This window comes from Sus scrofa, chromosome 7 (genome assembly GCF_000003025.6).
Source record: "Sus scrofa isolate TJ Tabasco breed Duroc chromosome 7, Sscrofa11.1, whole genome shotgun sequence".
Lineage (NCBI taxonomy): Eukaryota > Metazoa > Chordata > Mammalia > Artiodactyla > Suidae > Sus > Sus scrofa.
The window spans coordinates 114234021-114253195 of NC_010449.5; the positions used below are offsets into that span (position 1 = coordinate 114234021).

The 19175-nt window shown below is 42.7% G+C and overlaps 1 protein-coding gene across 2 annotated transcripts in view; it reads left to right on the forward strand.

Annotated features, from left to right (window-relative positions):
* Positions 3039-19175, forward strand: part of GOLGA5 (golgin A5) — a 36858-nt gene continuing 20721 nt past the window's right edge. The window contains exons 1-7 of one of the 2 annotated variants that reach the window (XM_021099629.1): positions 3064-3273; positions 4816-4935; positions 6183-6753; positions 13332-13559; positions 14731-14950; positions 15624-15747; positions 18349-18552. In XM_021099629.1, the coding sequence (XP_020955288.1) occupies positions 6213-6753; positions 13332-13559; positions 14731-14950; positions 15624-15747; positions 18349-18552 (1317 nt within the window). In that variant the 5' untranslated portion in view covers positions 3064-3273; positions 4816-4935; positions 6183-6212. Of the gene's footprint in view, positions 3274-4815; positions 4936-6182; positions 6754-13331; positions 13560-14730; positions 14951-15623; positions 15748-18348; positions 18553-19175 lie in introns of both variants that reach the window. The other variant, XM_013989218.2, reaches the window with a different exon arrangement.

A 19175-nucleotide genomic window follows, 5' to 3' on the forward strand; every position in this document is an offset into this window, starting at 1 on the left:
TCTCACCTTCTCAGCCTCCTGGCTCCTAAGGGGAGGGGGCTACTCTGGCCCTGCCACTTGGCCCCTCCACCAATGTCACACGCAACTGCAAGATGGCATCTTCCTGAGGAGTGATGAAGATCCCGCCCCCCACCTCAGGCCTGGGGAACTCCACCAGGTCTTTCTATGCCTGCATGCCTCCAGCATTTTAGCAGAATGTTCTACCTCCATGTTCCTGGCATCCTTGAGAGTCAAGCAGGGAAGCTACTTGAGATGAGATTGGCATTGAGGGTTAGGCAGCCGGGATGGGAGATTTGGTTCGCTTCAACTTCTTTCACTCTCATCCTTTCAGTGATGAACAATACTGTTTCTGGAGTTCCCGTTGTGGTGAGCTGTAGTGTAGGCTGAAGACTCAGCTCAGATCTGGCGTCACTCCGGCTGTGGTATATGCTGACAGCTGTAGCTCTGATTCGACCCCTGGTTGGGGAACTTCCCTAAAAAAAAAAAAAAAAAAAAAATTTCTGCAGTCCCAGATGCACCACTTGCTTCCTGTTTGGCCTTGGGAAAGTAACTTAAATCTCTCTCTTTTTTTTAAGAGCTGCATCCATGGCATATGGAGATTCCCAGGCTGGGGGTTGAATCAAAGCTACAGGCGGCCAGCCTATGCCAGAGCCACAGCAACCTAAGATCCCAGCCTTGTCTGCAGTCTATACCACAGGTCATGGCAACACCAGATCCTTAACCACTGAGCAAGGCCAGGGATCGAACCTGCATCCTCATGGATACTAGTCGGATTCGATTCTACTGCACCACAAAGGGAACTCCTAACTTAAACCTCTCTAAATCTCAATGTCTCCATCTGTTAAACAGGGTATGTATTAGTCAGATTTCATTAGACAAGGCTGTGTAAGAAATGATTTCACATCTTTAAAAACAAAGGTTTATTTTGTGCTCATGTAATTTGTTAGGAAGGCATGGGCTGTTTCCCATCTCTTTCCTTCCAGGACCCAGGCTGAGAGAACAGCTCCATCTGGGACAGGCCATTCTCATGAGAGAGGAAAAAATCAAGAGCCCTGGTAGAAATACACAGTGGCTCTTAACATGACTGCTCAGATGTGGTGAAAGGCATATCCCTTCTATTGGTCAAATCAAGTCACATGATCAAGCCTGACATCTGAAAGGCTGGAAAAGACACTCTTCCTACAGGATGCATTGTAGTCACATGGCAACAGCTATGACGTACAGTCTTTACTGACCTGAAACAACTAGACTCCCATGTATTTCTCTGCCAAAGATGGGTTTATCTGGGATCAGCAGAGAATTGCAATTTGCATTTTTTTCTTTTTTGGCCACACCTGCCACATGTGGAAGTTCCCAGGCCAGGGATCAAACTGGCACCTTAGCAGCGACTTGAGCCACAGCAGTGACAATGCCAGGTCCTTAACCCATTGAACCACCAGGGAACTCCTGCAGTTTGTGGTTTTGCAACCATGGTGAATCGCCTGCAATTGTGCACCTGTGCAAAGGAAGGAGACCACTTTTATAGAGGGGGAAAGGAAGTTGGGAGGGCTTTAGTAAACAAAGTGTCTGAAGCTTTTCATTGGCTGAGTTGTTACCAAGAAAGATACTTCTGGTTGGGCTCTACTTTGGTCACAAAGTGTGAGAGCTCCCCCTTCTGGTCTCCCAACTCTATCTAATGTAGGCTTGTTTCTTGATTTTTTACATCTCTGAGGGGAACAACAATGCCACCTACCACAGGATAATAACAGTACTTGCTTATGGCTAGTGTAAGACGTGAAACATGTCTAACATGTCTAACACTTAACACAATATACAGCACTCAATAAGGGCATAGGAACAATTAGAGGCTCTTATTATCATCATTATTATTTCTAGTGCTGCTGAGTTTTTCTGTTCACTGGACTGGGCTAAACCTGTCTTGAGAGGTGGAAAAGAAGGAGCTGTTAACACACCCAATATTTAATTTGGAGACAGTAAAACACTGTGCCTAAGGGAATAATGTGGATTCCTTATTAGGGCACGTGATCTTAGATAAGCTAACTTCTGAGGTCCTTGGGACTATGTTGTAGGCTTGTTATTTAGGCCAAATTAGTCCAACCTTGCACACAAAGTAGGTGCTGAGTATTCATTGCATTATTTTATTTTTAATTTTTTATTTTTTTTTAATTTTTTGGCTTTATCAAGGGCTGTACTTGAGGCATATGTAGGTTCCCAGGCTAGGGGTTGAATCAGAGCTACACCTGCAGGCCTATGCCACAGCAACACAGGCTCTGAGCATCATCAGTGACCTACACCACAGTTCACGGCAATGCTGGATCCTTAACTCACCCAGCAAGGTCAGGGATCCAACCCCCGACCTCATGGTTACTAATCAGATTCTTTTCCCTTGAGCCACAAGGGGAACTCCTTTTTTGAATTACTGAACGTGGATTTCAGACTCATTTCAAATATTCAGTGAACTGTGTGCATATACACAACTACAAGACTGCTGTACGGAAAGCCCTTTACTGGCCTTTTTCACTTTTGGGTCTCAACTCAGATGTCACCTCCTCAAAGAGAACTTCCCTGACCATAATATCATTTAAAGTACTTCCCCCACCCCCCATTATCTCGTCTTTACAGCTCTGGTGGCCCTGCAATCCTCCTGTTCATCCACTGGTTTACTTACTATACCCCTGCGACTAGAAAGCAAAATGCATAAAATCAAGGATCTTATTTTCTGTATTCCCACCTCCTGCCGTGGGCCTCAACATCGTCATATGAAAAACCAGAAGGGCCTAAGCTAAGTGCCTTAGAGGTAAGCACGGGCGGGTCTCAAGTCTCAAATTCCTTCCAGGAGGGGCACCGCCTCCGCCACTCACGTGGGCCGCACCGGGGCCCGCCCCCCGAAGGGCGTGGCTTGCAATGTTGTGTCGGCCGCGTGCAGGCCGTCGCCCGGGAGGCGAGCTACGTCACACGCACACAAGCCCTGCCCACCCCGTTTCTCGCCACGGGAGGAAAAGGGGCGTGGCCAGGCGCGAGGACCCCGAAGCCGCCGGTGCTGCCGCCTGAGTTGCCTTCAGCTGGCTGCTCTAGGTTCCCGGCCGCTCAGGCAGCTCGGAAGCCACTCTGTTTTGGGGTCCTCGCTGCTCTTCCACGTCTCCCGGAAGAGTAGCTGAGCCGCGGCTGGTGCGGGACTGGGTTTGCTCAGCCTGGGCCCGCTCCCGGCCGGCTGTTGAGGGGGCGGCCCGGGAGGGAAAGGAGGCCGCGCAGCAGCCGCTTCAGAGTCCTCAGGTGAGGCGGCGGCAAGATCCTAGTAGGCCGGATAGTTCCGCAGGGGGCGCGAACGGCATTAGGGGCGGGGGCGGCGTCATTTCAGCGGAGACTCTGGTCTCTCCGCCCCGCTGGGGCTGGGAAGGGGACCAGAGAGCCCCCTTGGGCCCCCATCGGCGTGGCTTTGTGCCCCCCTTTTTCTTCCCTTCCCCACCCCCAGCCTCGTTTGGCCGCTCTTCCCCCTCCAGAGGCTCAGCGAGTTGGGTGGGGGGCGAAGTAGGGGTCTGTATCCACTGACAGCGGACTTCTAGGGACCAGCCGGCGGACCGCAGTCTCCCTTCCTCTATGTTTATACTTGGCTTTCGTAACAGCCCCTGTCACCGCGGCCGTCCGACCCATCCCCATCCCACCCACACTCACCTTCTCTCCACTTGGGCCTGGACTGTTTACTGGGGGGAATTTCTTGAGGGCTCTGTACCTCTGAAGTCGGTTGGAGTTGTTTGTTCGTCCCCTGGGGCAAGTGCCCAGGGTCCATCTTCGTGTTTATTTGGGTAATCTAAAGGCACAGGCTTTTGTTTTAAGGCCCTTTAAAACTTTTAAAGTGGGAGGCAAGATATAAGGAATTAATAAGTATGTTTTGATTGCTTTCTTAGGAGAGATAATTTGTCCCCTAATTACCACCAACGTTTATTTGGGAATAATAAATCGTAGGGAGTTTTATATATCAAACATATCACTTACATTTTCATTTGCTTTCACCTAAACTCCTTGAAATAATACACGGGCATATAATCGTCCCGTTTTACAAGGAACAGGTTTAGAGGGTGAGTTTCTTCTTTAGGTTATTCAGATACTGGGAGGCTAGATAGGGGAGGAAGGAGTTAAAAAGTGAGCTTGGAGTTTACATCGTGGCTCAGGGGAAGCGAATCTGACAAGGATCCATGAGGATGCAGGTTCAATCCCTGGCCTCGCTCAGTGGGTCAAGGATCCGGCATTGCTGAGAGAGGTGGTGTAGGACGCAGGCTGGGATCTGGCGTTGCTGTATCTGTGGTGTAGTTTGGCAACTACAGCTCCCATTCCACCCCTAGCCTGGACACTTCCATATGCCAGAGGGTGCAGCCCTGAAAAGACAAAAAGGAAAAAAAAGAGTGGGTTTGGCTGATTTCCCTATCTGAGCTGCTGTCTAGACTTTGGGCTGTTTCTAAACCTTTTTTCCCTATTTGTGAAAAAAAAAAGGGGGGGGTGGGGGAGTATTGCTACTTAGCCATAGTGTGGTTGTGAAAATTATGTGTGCTAAAGATAATGTCTCCAGGGCATCTAACAGAAATTAATTCCATTCGGCAGTATTTGTGGGTGCCTACTGTGTGCTGAGAATTCATTGGACAAAACAGTCATGGCCTCTACCCACAGACTCTGCTCCTCCTCTTCCCCAAGGGAAACAGAAAAAAAAAGAAAAAAACCCAGATAAAACATAAAGGGCTATGAGGGAGAAGAATAGCGTGCGACTGGAGAATGATAGGACCAAATTTGGATGGAATGAAAAAGAGCTGTTTTTTTCTGCAGATGACATTAAATACTACCAAGAACAAATGAGAATTAATTTTGAAAGAGCTCTGCAGGCAGAAGGGACAGTGTGCACATTCAAAAAACTGTTGCTGGAGGAGTTCCTGTCGTGGCTCATTGGTAACAAACCTTACTAACATTGATGAGGACTTGGGTTCGATCCCTGGCCTTGCTCAGTGAGATAAGGATCCAGCGTTGCCGTGAGCTGTGTGTGGTGTAGGTCGCAGACACAGCTGGGATTTTGCGTTGCTGTGGCTGTGGCTGGCGTAGGCCAGCGGCTACAGCTCTAATTCGACTCCTAGCCTGGATGCAGGCCTAAAGAGCCAAAAAAAAAAAAAAAAAAAAGAAAAGAAAGAAATTGTTCACTTTTTAATATACTATTCTGTAGCATGATGACTGATGATTTCATTGTCATTGTTTTGATTTATTGTGGCACTGGATAAGTACTCATACTTAATGTATCAAATGAATGGCTATGCAGTCATATTGTTTTATTCAGAACTTTGCTTAATGTGCAAATGGTAGGTACTGAGAATTTAAGTTATCGAAGGTGTACTTTAGACAGATTACATATATGGGCACCTAAATTACCCATGATAGTGGTGCCGTTTAATGCTAAGGTAGCTTTTGTATTACTGAGGAGTTTCAAGTTTCAGCACCTTAAAACACACTTCAGAGAAGTGTCGTTTTTATTTGGGTGTACTGGAATTTTGCGGTATTGATTATTTGATATTTGGGTGCTTTTGCTACATTAAGATTTATCCTTCGTTGAAATAAGAACAACAGTAATAGTGGTAGTTGGAATATGGTAACAGCAACTACTAAAATGAGTGCATACTATGTGCTAGGCCTTTTTCAAAGTGTTTTTTGTTTTTTTTTGTCTTTTTGTCTTTTTGCCTTTTCTAGGGCTGCTCCCGAAGCATATGGGGGTTCCCAGGCTAGGGGTCTAATCGGAACTGTTGCTGCTGGCCTACCCACAGCCACAGCAACGTGGGATCCAAACCGCGACTGCAACCTACACCACAGCCTACGGCAACGCCGGATCCTTAACCCACTGAGCAAGGCCAGGGATCGAACCCGCAACCTCATGGTTCCTAGTCGGATTCGTTAACCGCTGCGCCACAATGGGAACTCCAAAGTGTTTTTTAATATGTTATTTCATCTTAAAACCATCCAATAGTGTAAGTACACTTATTTTCCTCATTTTCTAGGGAGACTTTCTAGGGAAAGTTAAGCGGTTTGCTCAAAGTTACATAGTAAGAGGCAGGGTTAGGCTTTCGAACCCAGGACTGTCTGACTCCAGACCTGATCTTAGCCACCCTGCTCTGTTGTTAAGCCCACTGATGTTTTTATGTCTCTTTTAACAGATTCACCAGTAGGATTATTCTGCTGCCATCATGTCCTGGTTTGCTGATCTTGCTGGGAAGGCAGAAGATCTTTTAAATAGAGTTGATCAAGGAGCTGCAACGGCTCTCAGTAGGAAAGAGAACACCAGCAACATCCCTTATAGCAAAAATACTGACTATCCTGAGCTTCACCAGCAAAATGCAGATTTGACTCATCAGACGGGATCTAAAGCTACTTATATTTCCTCAGCAGCCGATAACATTAGAAATCAAAAAGCCACCATCTTGGCTGGCACCGCAAATGTGAAAGCAGGATCTCGGACGTCAGGGGAGGCGTCCCACCCTGTTGAAAATGCATCTGTTCCTAGGCCTTCATCCCAGTTTGTGCGAAGAAAAAAGTCAGAACCTGATGATGAACTGCTGTTTGATTTTCTTAATAGTTCACAGAAGGAGCCTACTGGAAAAGTGGAAATCAAAAAAGAGAGGGGCAAGACACCTGTCTTTCAGAGTTCTCGGACAGGTGTCCATTCTGTGAACACCGGTGTGCCCACCGTCAAAACCGTTGAGGAGGATCCTGGGAGCCAAGGCCATGGTAGTTAATCAGTCCTGTGTTTCTTTTAGAGTTAAGTAAATTGAATATCCTCATAGCCTAAAAGGTTACAGGAGCATCTGTCCTCTGTTTCGTTACCTGTTGCTGCTGGTGGAAGGGCAGGCTCTCAGAAACGTGTGGTGTAAACAAGGGAGACGCGATGTGGAACATGATTAGTTAACATACGGTTGTAGGAGGGATCTTTATTTATTTATTTATTTATTTCCCACTGTACAGCAAGGTGGTCAGGTTATCCTTACATGTATACATTACAATTATATTTTTCCCCCACCCTTTCTTCTGTTTCAATATGAGTATCTAGACAAAGTTCTCAATGCTATTCAGCAGGATCTCCTTGTAAATCTATTCTAAGTTGTGTCTGATAAGCCCAAGCTCCCGATCCCTAGGAGGGATCTTTGAGTGTTTGTTAGTAGCTTTACCCAGCCCAGCATTTTAAGAAATTATATCCAAAATGATTCTCTAAGATGTTTTGAGATAATTTTTTTTTTTTTTTTTTTTGAAATCTGAAAGAAAACATAGTTTTGGATTTGGGACCATGTCCATTCATTTCTTTTTGTCATTGGTATTCGAAGAATGACAGGAGCCTAGGACTTATTGTAGCTCCGCAGTAACAAACCCAGCTTGTATCCATGAGGATGCAGATTCCATCCCTGGCCTTGCTCAGTGGGTTAAGGAGCCGGCATTGCCTTGAGCTGCATGTAGGTCTTAGACATGGCTCAGATCTGGCATGGCTGTGGTATAGGCTGGCAGCTGCAGCTTTGATTCTACCACTAGCCTGGCAAGTAGCCTGTGACCCTAAAAAGCCTCTCCCCCCTCAAAAAAAGACAGGAGGCCATACTTCACGTATGTTCTGGATTGTGAAGGTTTTGTTTGTTTTTTGCATGTTTTCGCCCCTTCCTCCCCTAGAAGTAAAGCTGAGAAACTGAACTTTGACCCAGGTTGAAGGGTTGAAGGTACTGACCTAGCAGTGAAGTAAGAGCTTAGAATTCTGGTTTTCAGTTGTTTTGTTTTGTTTTGTTTTTGTTTTTTTGTCTTTTTAGGGCTGAACCCTGTGGCATATGGAGGTTCCCAGGTGAGGGGGCAAATCAAAGCTGCAGCTGCCGGCCTATACCGCAGCCACAACAATGCAGGATCAGAATGGTGTCTGCAACCCATATCACAGCTCACGGCAATGCCAGATCCCTAACCCACTGTGTGAGGTTGGGGATCGAACCTTCGTCCTCGTGGATCCTAGTCAGATTCGTTTCTTCTGAGCCACAACGGGAACTCCTGATTTTCAGTTGTTTAATTTGCTATGAAATTAGCTCTGCATGTACATCTTCTCACTTGCAGAAATATTAACGTATTTATGTGGGTAATGTATCTACCAAGTGTTTAAAAGAAACAATAAACATGGTAGGTTCTTACAGGGATTCTTTATAGAGTTGATTAATGGAAACTTGTTATAGTCTTAAATGTTATAGCTACTTCCACAGTCTCAACTCAGTGAATAAAATATTTCTTGTATTTCAAAATAAAAAAGTGGTAAAGAGACGGGATTTGGGCTTTTAAGACAGGCTCATGTGCTAGCAGTTGATGGATTAAAAACAACCCTAGGAGTTCCCATTGTGGTGCAGTGAAAACGAATCCGACTAATATCCGAATGGATATTAGTCTACTTCTTTACCACTAATCTACAACAGGAACTCAGTTTAGGGTTTTTTATGTTGAATTTTAGCAATGCTTTTTTCCTGAATGTATTGAGATTATTTTTCTTTTTTAATATTAATGTGGTATATAAATCAGTTGACTTATTTAAACCTAAAACCAAACTTAAGTTTCAGTAGATTTCTGCTATAACTAACTCACTGGTAAAGCCATCAGGGTCTAGTGTGTTCTCAGTGAAGGATTTTAACTACTTATTCAATCGGTTTTCCATTTCTTTTAAAATCTGTTTTTGGTAAGTTACATTTTTTTCCTGAGAATCTATTTCATATATATTGGGGAGGACTATATTTATTTTACCTAATTTCATGGATATAATGTTGTTATAGCTGAAATTTTAATGCACACACTAAATATTTATTCTAACCCTGCAGAAACGAAAGATCGCAGATACTACCTGAAGAATACCAATATCTGGCACTGTGCTAAATGCCTGTTTTTAAAAATAGTATTAATAAAGTGTAATTGACATATAGTAAACTACACATATTTAAATTATACAGTTCGATGGGTTTCAGCATCATGTACATGTAAAAGTGTATTGACGTAATATAGTTTATAATAGCTCCCTCAGAAAACAGTTTTTGGTATATTGATGCTCTCTACTGTGTTTCTTTTCTATTTTGTTATTTCTGGTCTTTATTATTCTGCTTTCTTTGAGTTTATTTTTGTTGTTTTCGTAATTCTTAAGGTGGGTGCATAACTTATCAGTTCCTTTTCTTTTTTTCTTTTGCTGTGCCTGGGACACATGGACATTCCCTGGGCCAGGAATCGAACCTGAGCCACAGCAATGACAACGCTGAATCCTTAACTGCTAGGCTACCAGAGAACCTCCCTTTCCTTTTTTTTTTTTTTTTTTTTTTTTTTTTTGGCTGTGCCTCCAGCATACAAAAATTTCCCAGGCCAGGGATCAAACCCACCCCATAGCAGTGACCTGGCCCCTGCAGTGGCAATGCTACTTAACTCACTAGGAAGAGCTCCTTCCTTTCATTTTTTTTTTTTCTTCTTTTTATGGCTTTGCCTGTGGCATATAGAAGTTCTTGAGCTGGGGTCTAATCAGAGCTGCAGCTGCAGCCTCCACTATAGCCACAGCAACACTGGGTCCGAGCTGCATCTGTGACCTGTGTTGTAACAACAACAGATCATTAACTCACTGAGTGATGCCAGGGATCGAATCCATATCTGCATGGATACTAGTCAGGTTTGTTACCACTGAGCCACGACAGGAACTCCCTAAAAGTAATTTTTAAAATTTCTCCTATTTGTATTCATTTAAAAACATTTTAGGAGTTCCCGTTGTGGCGCAGTGGTTAACGAATCCGACTAGGAACCATGAGGTTGCGGGTTCGATCCCTGCCCTTGCTCAGTGGGTTAACGATCCGGCGTTGCCGTGAGCTGTGGTGTAGGTTGCAGACGCGGCTCGGATCCCGCGTTGCTGTGGCTCTGGTGTAGGCCGGTGGCCACAGCTCCGATTCAACCCCTAGCCTGGGAACCTCCATATGCCGCGGGAGCGGCCCAAGAAATAGCAACAACAACAACAACAACAACAACAAAAAAGACAAAAAAAAAAAAAAAACCATTTTATTTATTTATTTTTTAATTTTTTGGTTGCAGTGTGCAGTGGCTTGATGGGGGATCAGAGTTTCCAGAACAGTGACTGAACCCAGGCCGTAGTGGTAAAAGCACTGAGTCCTAACCACTAGGCCACCAGGGGAACACCTCCAAGAATCTTTATTTTAGAAATTTCACAGAGTTCCCCGGTGGTTAAGGATTTGTCGTTGTCACTGCTGTGGCTCAGGTTCCAGCCTTTGTCCAGGAACTTACACATGCCATGGGTGTGGCTGAAGGAAAAAAGTAAAATTAATTTCCAAATATACCAAAGTAGAAGTTGATGACGTCCCTCCAACTCCCTGCTACCTTTTATCCAGCGATGCTAATCAATAGCTCATAACTATTCATGTTTCATTTTTACCCTCTCATTTCTAATCCCTTTCTTTACCTCCACAAAATTATTTTGGAGCAAATCACAGATTTCATATCATTTCTTCTATAAATATTTTATTGACTCTAGAAAAATGCAGATTTTAAAAACAAACATTCAGGGATTTTCCGTAGTGGCTCAGCCGTAGCAAAACTGACTAGTATCCCTGAGGACACAGGTTCAATCCCTGGCCCTGCTCGGTGGGTTGAGGATCCGACGTTGCAGTGAGCTGTGGTGTAGTTTGCAGATACAGCTTGGACCCCATATTGCTGTAGCTCTGGTGTGGTGCAGCTATAGCTCCCATTCGACCCCTAGCCTGGGAGCTTCCATGTGCTGCAGGTGCAGCCCTAAAAAAAAACTCTCACACCATCATCACCATAAAACTAAGTATTAAGTAACATGTGGTCAGTATTCAAATTTCCATGTTTGTCTCATCAGTTGGAAATGTACAGATCTCAGCTGTACAGACAGACAAATACCTATACTGATGTAACCCACACCTTTATTATGATAAAGAACATTTCCTGGAGTTCCCATCGTGGCGCAGTGTTTAACAAATCTGACTAGGAACCATGAGGTTGTGGGTTCAATCCCTGGCCTCGCTCAGTGGGTTACGGTTCCCGAGTTGCTGTGAGCTGTGGTGTAGGTTGCAGATGTGGCTCGGATCCCACATTGCTGTGGCTGTGGCGTAGGCCCGAGGCTATAGCTCCGATTAGACCCCTAGCCTGGGAACCTCCATATGCCTTAGGTGCGGCCCTAGAAAAGACCAAAAAAAGGCAAAAAAAAGACAAAAAAAAACAAAAAACAAAACATTTCCTTTGGCCCAGAATGCCTCATGTCCTTTTCTAGTTAATCTCCCCACCCCATCACTCAAGCACCCACTGTTCTGATTTTTTTTCACCTTAGATTACTCTTTGTTCGAAAACTTAGTTTGCTAGCAAAAAAGTAGAATCATGTAGTATGAGCACTTTCTCACCTGACTTCTTTTATTCACTGTGTTATTGAGATTCATTCATGTTATTGTGTTAATAATTCTTTTTTATTGTGTAGGATTTTTTTTGTAGTATGGATATACCACAAATTATCCACTCTCTTTTATAATGTTAGGGTTGCTTCTACTTTTTGGTTATTGTGCTTTTGTTTTTGTTTTGTTTGGGTTTTTTTTTTATCTTTTTAGGGCTGCACCCATAGCCATATGGAGGTTCCCAGGCTAGGCGCTCAGTGCTGTAGCTACTGGCCTATACCATAGCCATAGTAATGCAGTTTCTGAGCCACATCTGCAACCTACACCGCAGTTCATGGCAACTCTTGATCCTTACTTGTCCCACTGAGCGAGGCCAGGGATTGAACCTGCATCCTCATAGATGTGAGTCAGATTTGTTTCTGCTGAGCCACGTCAGGAATTCCTGGTTATTGTGAATAAAGGTGCTCTGAATGTTTTTATACTTGTCTTTTTGTGGGACAATGTTTTCATATTTCTTGGATAAATACCCAGGAGTGGAATTACTGGATGAAGTGGTAGGTACCTATTTAATGTCATAAGACACTGTGACAACTTTTCTATAGGATTTGTACCATTTTGTAGTGCCACCAGCAGTCTTAAGATAAGTTCCAGTTGCTCCCTATCTTCACCAACATTTTGTATTGTCTTTTTATTTTTATTTTTTGCATTTTAGGGCCACACCCACGGCATATGGAAGTTCCCAGGCTAGGGGGTGAATTAGAGCTGCAGCTCCTGGCCTTTACCACAGCCACATCAATGCAGGATCTGAACCACGTCTGCGACCTACACCACAACTCACGACAGTGCTGGATCCTTAATCTGCTGAGCAAAGCCAAGGATCGAATCTGCATCCTCACGGATACTAGGCAGGTTTGTTCCTGCTGAGCCACAGGAACTCCTGGTGTTGTCTTTTTAAATTTTAGCCATCTAACTTGTGTGTATTGGTTCTCATGGTTTTAATTTGCATTTTCTTGATTGCTAAAGATGTTGAGAACTTTTTCATTTAGATATAGTTCATTTTTTAGAATATACTTAATTTTTTTGGAATAAGTAAAAGGTGGTATCATATTTAGTAATAAATTTAAAGTGATGAATCTGAATGAACAAGTATCTCTTTGGATAAGGCATTTTAGATTCCAATTTGGTACATAACAAATTGCTCTGATCTGTTACTACTCTTTTTGTCCTGAAACCTACAGCTGTTCTTTTATGCCTTTCCAATATTTCCAATGTTGAAACTTCATTTATCTCAAAAGTGATTCTTAGCCAAAAGGGGGACCAAAACCCTTTTTACTTAAACCCAACCACGTGAATTTTCTCTGATTTTCCCCTTTGCGGGACTGTATTCTTGTTTCTTTCTTTATCACCACTCATTCAGTGTATCCAGACTTTGAGGATCTTTAGAGGTCTATATGCTTTATGAATGAGAAAGAAATTTCATCAAAGGGAAATCTATTAAGAATTTCTTGGAGTTCCCGTCGTGGCGCAGTGGTTAACGAATCCGACTAAGAACCATGGGGTTGCGGGTTCGGTCCCTGCCCTTGCTCAGTGGGTTAACGATCCGGCGTTGTCGTGAGCTGTGGTGTAGGTTGCAGACGCGGCTCGGATCCCACGTTGCTGTGGCTCTGGCATAGGCTGGTGGCTACAGCTCCGATTAGACCCCTAGCCTGGGAACCTCCATATGCCGCAGGAGCAGCCCAAGAAATAGCAAAAAAGACAAAAAAAAAAAAAAAAAAAAGAATTTCTTCACTTTTTATGATATTTTAGCTATAGCAGTCAACTTGAGCCAAAAAAACATAATAATAATAAAATAAGCTGCTAATGCATATGCAGCAAACATTTCAATGTAACGATGTATTTACTTCTTTACAGAAGCCGCCACTAATTCAGTTTCTGGCCATGAAGGGCAAGAGGATTCTTCGAAGGAAAATATATCACCCAACACTGCCTGTGCTGATCACAACCCAACACCTAATGATGATGGCAAATCACATGAACTGTCTAACCTTCGACTAGAAAATCAACTGCTGAGGAATGAAGTTCAGTCTTTAAATCAAGAAATGGCCTCACTGCTTCAGCGATCCAAGGAAACTCAGGAAGGTAGAACCTTAATTAAATTTTCCAGGGTTAGGAATTTCATATTTCAAAAATAAACTAAAAGTTTGATTGTATCTAAACTATGAAAAATATTTCAGATGAGCCATGACATAGTAACTCCATAGAAATATAGGGCCCAGGTTTGGAAGTGGGCCCAATGATTCCCCCCACCCCATCTGAAAAAGAATCCTGGCCCACTTGGTCATTCTTTAGAAAACATGAATAGGAAGATAGTTTAAGACTCATTGGACTAACTTTAGAAGACGCTTCACTTCACCCAAACTAATTTAGACAGAGAATTTTTCCAGAGACCCTGAACAGTTTGCTTTAATATCAAAGAAATTTTTTTTGCTGGCAAATTGCAATTACGGCTGGTATGTAAGGGTATGGAGGTGTTCCCTTCATGGCTCAGTGGTTAACGAACCCGACTAGGAATGAAGAGGTTTCGGGTTCGATCCCTGGCCTTGCTCAGTGAATTAAGGATCCGGCCTTGCTGTGAGCTGTGGTGTAGGTCACAGACAAGGCTCGGATCCCATGTTGCTGTGGCTGTGGTGTAGGCCAGTGGCTGTAGCTCTGTTTCGACCTCTAGCCTGGGAACTTCCTTATGCCACGGTTGCGGCCCTACAAAAGCAAAAAAAGAAAAAAAAAAGGGTATGGAAATCTGTGCTGCATTGCTCTTTTTGCACCAGTTTTCTAAGTTAAAAGAATATCATTTTGCCATAGTTATTGAAAGAAACAGCCTTTCCAGTATTTATCTTCGGGTTTTGTTTTTGATTCTTTTGGTCTTACTGAGGTGTAAATTGTCTGCCCTTGATTAGGATTTCGCATTCCTTCCTGTCTCTAGCAGAATGCCAAGAATTCACTGACCACTGGCGTATTGTGAACTCTCCTCTGTCTACTGGTTTTGACTCCCAGATGCTTTATGATATGTCTCCAGAGAAAAGTGTTTGTAGAAGAGCAGCTAGCTTCATGCCCCTTTCCAACCAGTTAACTGTAATGAATATAGCTTTGAATGTTGGCTTCGAAAATAGAGGTCCCTCTTGGAGCAAAAAATTTGAGGATATTTCTAAGCTCCAGTTTTAGCAATAAGTCCTAAAGGGACTCAAAGAAGAATCTCTGTGTGCTCTGAGAAAGATACGTTTACTTATGGAGAGACATTTCTTTTCTTTTTAAGAATTAAACAAAGCAAGAGCACGAGTTGAAAAGTGGAATGTTGACCATTCAAAGAGTGATCGAATAACTCGAGAACTTCGAGCCCAGGTCGATGACCTGACTGAAGCGGTGGCTGCGAAGGATTCCCAGCTGGCCGTTTTGAAAGTGAGACTCCAGGAAGCTGACCAGCTGTTGAGTGCTCGCACAGAAGCACTGGAAGCCTTACAGAATGAAAAATCACGGTAGCTATCTATATGAATAATGAAGAAATGATCTCGGATGTTTCCATGCAAGTAATGATAAACAGATACTCTCTTACGAAAGGTTAGCTCTTGGTAATGCTTGAAGTGGTGCCATTAAAAATGGATCTATTATTTAAATCTTTTTTTGTTTGTTTTTTTTAGGGCCAAACCTGCGGCATATGGAAGTTCCCAGGCTCTAGGGGTCAAATCAGAGCTACAGCTGCCAGCCTACACCACAGCCACAGCAATGTGGGATCCGAGCTGTGTCTTCGACCTACACCATAGCTCATGGCAACGCCAGATCCTTAACCCACTGAGTGAGGCCAGGGATCAAACCCACGTCCTCATGGATACTAGTTGGGTTCGTTACCACTGAGCCATGATGGGAGCTCCTATTGTTTAAATCTTGCGATGCATTGTTAGCAAATTCTGAATTTAAAAATATTTGAAGAGCAGTGTCATTAATCTTTTGACAGATGATGATGTGTCGTGTGTGTTTATATTTGGATGCCTAAAAATACAGATTACAGTCCAGTAAAAGGAGAAAATACTTCTCTAAGAACGTTTTAATCAAACCACCTTTTTTGTATACTAGTATGCCAGTTGTCTAGAAATTACTTTTCAGTCGTATACTGTGGAAATGACTTATTTCAAGTGATTTATTTTCTTTTAGAATAATGCAGGATCACAGCGAAGGCAGTAGCCTGCAGAATCAGGCTCTACAAACTCTTCAGGAGAGACTGCATGAAGCAGACGCCAGTCTGAAGAGAGAGCAGGAGAGCTATAAACAAATGCAGGTTAGAATGGGAACAGCGGGGTTCTTTTATCATCTGAATGAGGAGGAATGGCATTTTACTCTAATAAAACTCAACAGTGTATTTCAGAAAATGCTGTTTCTGTGACAGAAACTAAATGTTTGAACTTTTAGCTTGATCTTCGCTAAATTTATTTAATTTTGTATGTTGAAAAAAACAATCCAAATCATGTTCGTTGGAGACGTCTTTTCATTTAATTTGGTTGTGCAGCCAGCATTACCAGTATTTGATAAAAAGCTTTATTCTTTTTTTTAAGCTTTTTCTGATTTCAGTTTAATCTGTCTCTTATTTTTATTCTTTTTTTTAAGCTTTTTCTGATTTCAGTTTAATCTGAGTCTATTATTTCAAGAGAAAAATGTACATAATATTTATTTAGAGTTTTATTTTTACCTGAATTTTTGGATCTGTGTGGCTTTATTACCTTCTGATGCTGTCTTTGCTCCCAGGGACTCTGATCCCACTGTATGAGGTGGGGCATAGGTGTTGGTGTTTTGGATTTACAGATTTTCTCGTGTAGCTAATGGGCAGTCAGGGTTGAGAACCACTCTTTAGGGCTGTCTTTATTCAACAGGTGAAAATAGTTCAGCCCTAAAAGTGAGTAACAGGTAATATAGCCTTTTAAAATTTTTTATTAATATATTTACCCAGTATATCTCAAAGTACTATCATTTCAATATGCGGTTAATATTAAGAATTATTCATGAGATATTTTACATTCTTTTTTGCACACCGATTCTTTAAAGTATGGTGTATTTTACACTTAGAGCCTCTTTCAATTCATTCACTAAATTTTCTTCAGAAATACTTAATCTGTATTTAGAGTTCATAAGATTTACAGGTGAAAAAGTTGTAAACATATTCAGAAGTTCTCCGATACCAATTCCTCAAAAAGTTAAGCATAGAGTTACCATAGGACCCAGCAGTTCTGCTCCTCAGTATATACCCAAGAAAATTGGAAATACATGTCAACACAAAAACTTGCCCATGAATGTTCATGGCATGTTCATAGCAACCTTATTCATAATAGCCCCAAACTGAAAACAATGCAAATGTCCATTGGTTGCTGAATGGATAAATGAAAGGTTGTCTATCCATGTGAGAAGATACTATCTAGCCATAAAGGAGAATGAAGCATTGACTCATGCTATCACATGCATGAACCTTTAAAACATTATGCTGAGTGAAGGAAGGCAGACACAAAAGGCCCCGTATTATATGATGCCACATATATGAAGTGTCCAGAATAGGCAAATCTATAGAGAAAGAAAGTAGGCAGTGGTTGCCAGGGGCTGGGAAGGAGGGAGGAAGTTTTCTCTTTGGGGTGAAAATGTTCTGAAATTAGGTAATAGTAAAGGTCGCACAACTCTGAAAACACTAAACGACACTGAATTGTATTCAGGAATGCACCGAATTATACACCTTAAAACGATAAACCCTGTGGTGTGTGAATTACATCCCCATAAATCTGTTATTAATTGAATTGAATTTCAATTTTTATGTCAATTAAAGTCAATTTAAAAATTCATGTCTCAGTTGCATTGGACACATTTTTCATGCTCATTAAGGCCTCGTCTTGCTCCTTTTCTTCCAAATGGAAGTTAATATTGGATCAAAGGTTTGTGGGCCTTAGTTACTGGTATGTGTCTATAAAGGCTTTCTTACTTCTGCCTCACCTTCTGAGTTTTTTGGTGATGGGAGCTTTTGAAAATAAGGGTAAAATAGAAGTAATTCTCAGAACTAAATCTAGGCTAGTAAGGGTCAGATCATGTGTGTTTTAGAGTTGTGCTTCGAAAGTTTCTTAAGCTAAGAAAATTGCATTGAATAGGAATAGTTTATTAGAAAATCTGAAATAAAGGAAAAACATTAGCCATGACATTGGAAAAGATGTAACTGTGTAGTTGCATCTTCCATTTGTTTTCTAATAGACTTTCTAGTTTTCTGTAGACCTTTATTCCTTGATTAGCTAGTACTAGTATCCAAGTGACCAGGTTCACCTGGGAAGCGTCTTAAAAACAGTTCCAAGCCCATTCTTGGAAGTTTCAACTCAGTAAGCCTGCGGACAGCCTTGGGTGGCTGTATTTGTTTGTTTATTTTTTTGTCTTTTTAGGGCCATACCCAAAGCATATAGAGGTTTCCAGGCTAGGGGTCGAATCGGAGCTATAGCCGCTGGCCTGCACCACAGCCACAGCAGCACCAGATCCGAGCCTTGTCTGCAACCTACATCACAGCTCACGGCAATGCTGGATCCTTAACCCACTGAGCAGAACCAGGGATGGAACCCGAGTCCTCATGGATACTCATTGGGTTCATTAACCACCAAGCCATGACAGGAGCTCCCGGGGGACAGTATTTTTAACAGACTCCCTAATTGATTTTGTTTTTTTTTTGTTGTTGTTGCCAAGTTTGGGAGCCACATCCTTAGATTTCCTGTTCTCCACTTCCTAACAATTGAAGAACTTTTTTACCTCTGTGTTACGTTGTTGGGCTGAGCTAATAAATCCCATAAGGTATCTAAATGGATGGCTGTAAAATGTATTTCAGAGCAAAATAGTATAATACACATGATACAAACATTTGTCACAGAGTGAGTTTGCGGCCCGTCTTAATAAAATGGAAGTAGAGCGTCTGAATTTGGCAGAAGCAGTCACTCTGGCAGAAAGAAAATACTCAGATGAGAAGAAGAGAGTGGATGAGCTACAGCAGCAGGTCAAAACGCTGAAGTCCAATGTGGAGTCCTCCAAGCAGGAATTAATTGACTACAAGCAAAAAGCCACGAGAATACTCCAGGTAAGCATGAGAGACGCACGTGTGTGAGGGTCAAACTGGGCCATTTGACTGAGAGACACTCAGGCTCTCTACAGACCTATGAGAAGGTTTGTTCCTATTTGGCTGGTTGCCTTCCTTTTCTTGGAAATATAAAAAAGATGAAATGTCTCCTGTTACTTTTCTTTCTCTCTTTCTTTTTTAAATATTCATTTTGCCACTACCTAATTCAGGTCTTCAACCTGTCACCTTAATCACCTTGACAATATCAGTGTTTGTTTGTTTGGGGCTTTTTGGCTGTGCCCGAGATGTGGAAATTCCCAGACCAGGGATGGAACCCAAGCCACGTCAGTGACAGCAGTAGGTCCTTAACCCACCAGGCCTCCAGGGAACTCCCTATCAGCGTTTGTTTTTAAAAAGTGTTACCTTCTTCCTTGTTGATCCCTTGAATCTTTCAGAGAAGCTGGCCTACCTCGTCCAGCTCACAGATCCCCTCTCGCAGCCTCTTCCCTGCTCCCTTAGACCTGAGATGACCTTACCCTCCACTTTACTAGTCATCTGATGTGGTTTTCAACTTCTCCTTCCTTTGCCTCTCACACCAGAGGGAACACCTGTCCTTTACTTTTTTTTCTAGGATAATTTTCCTG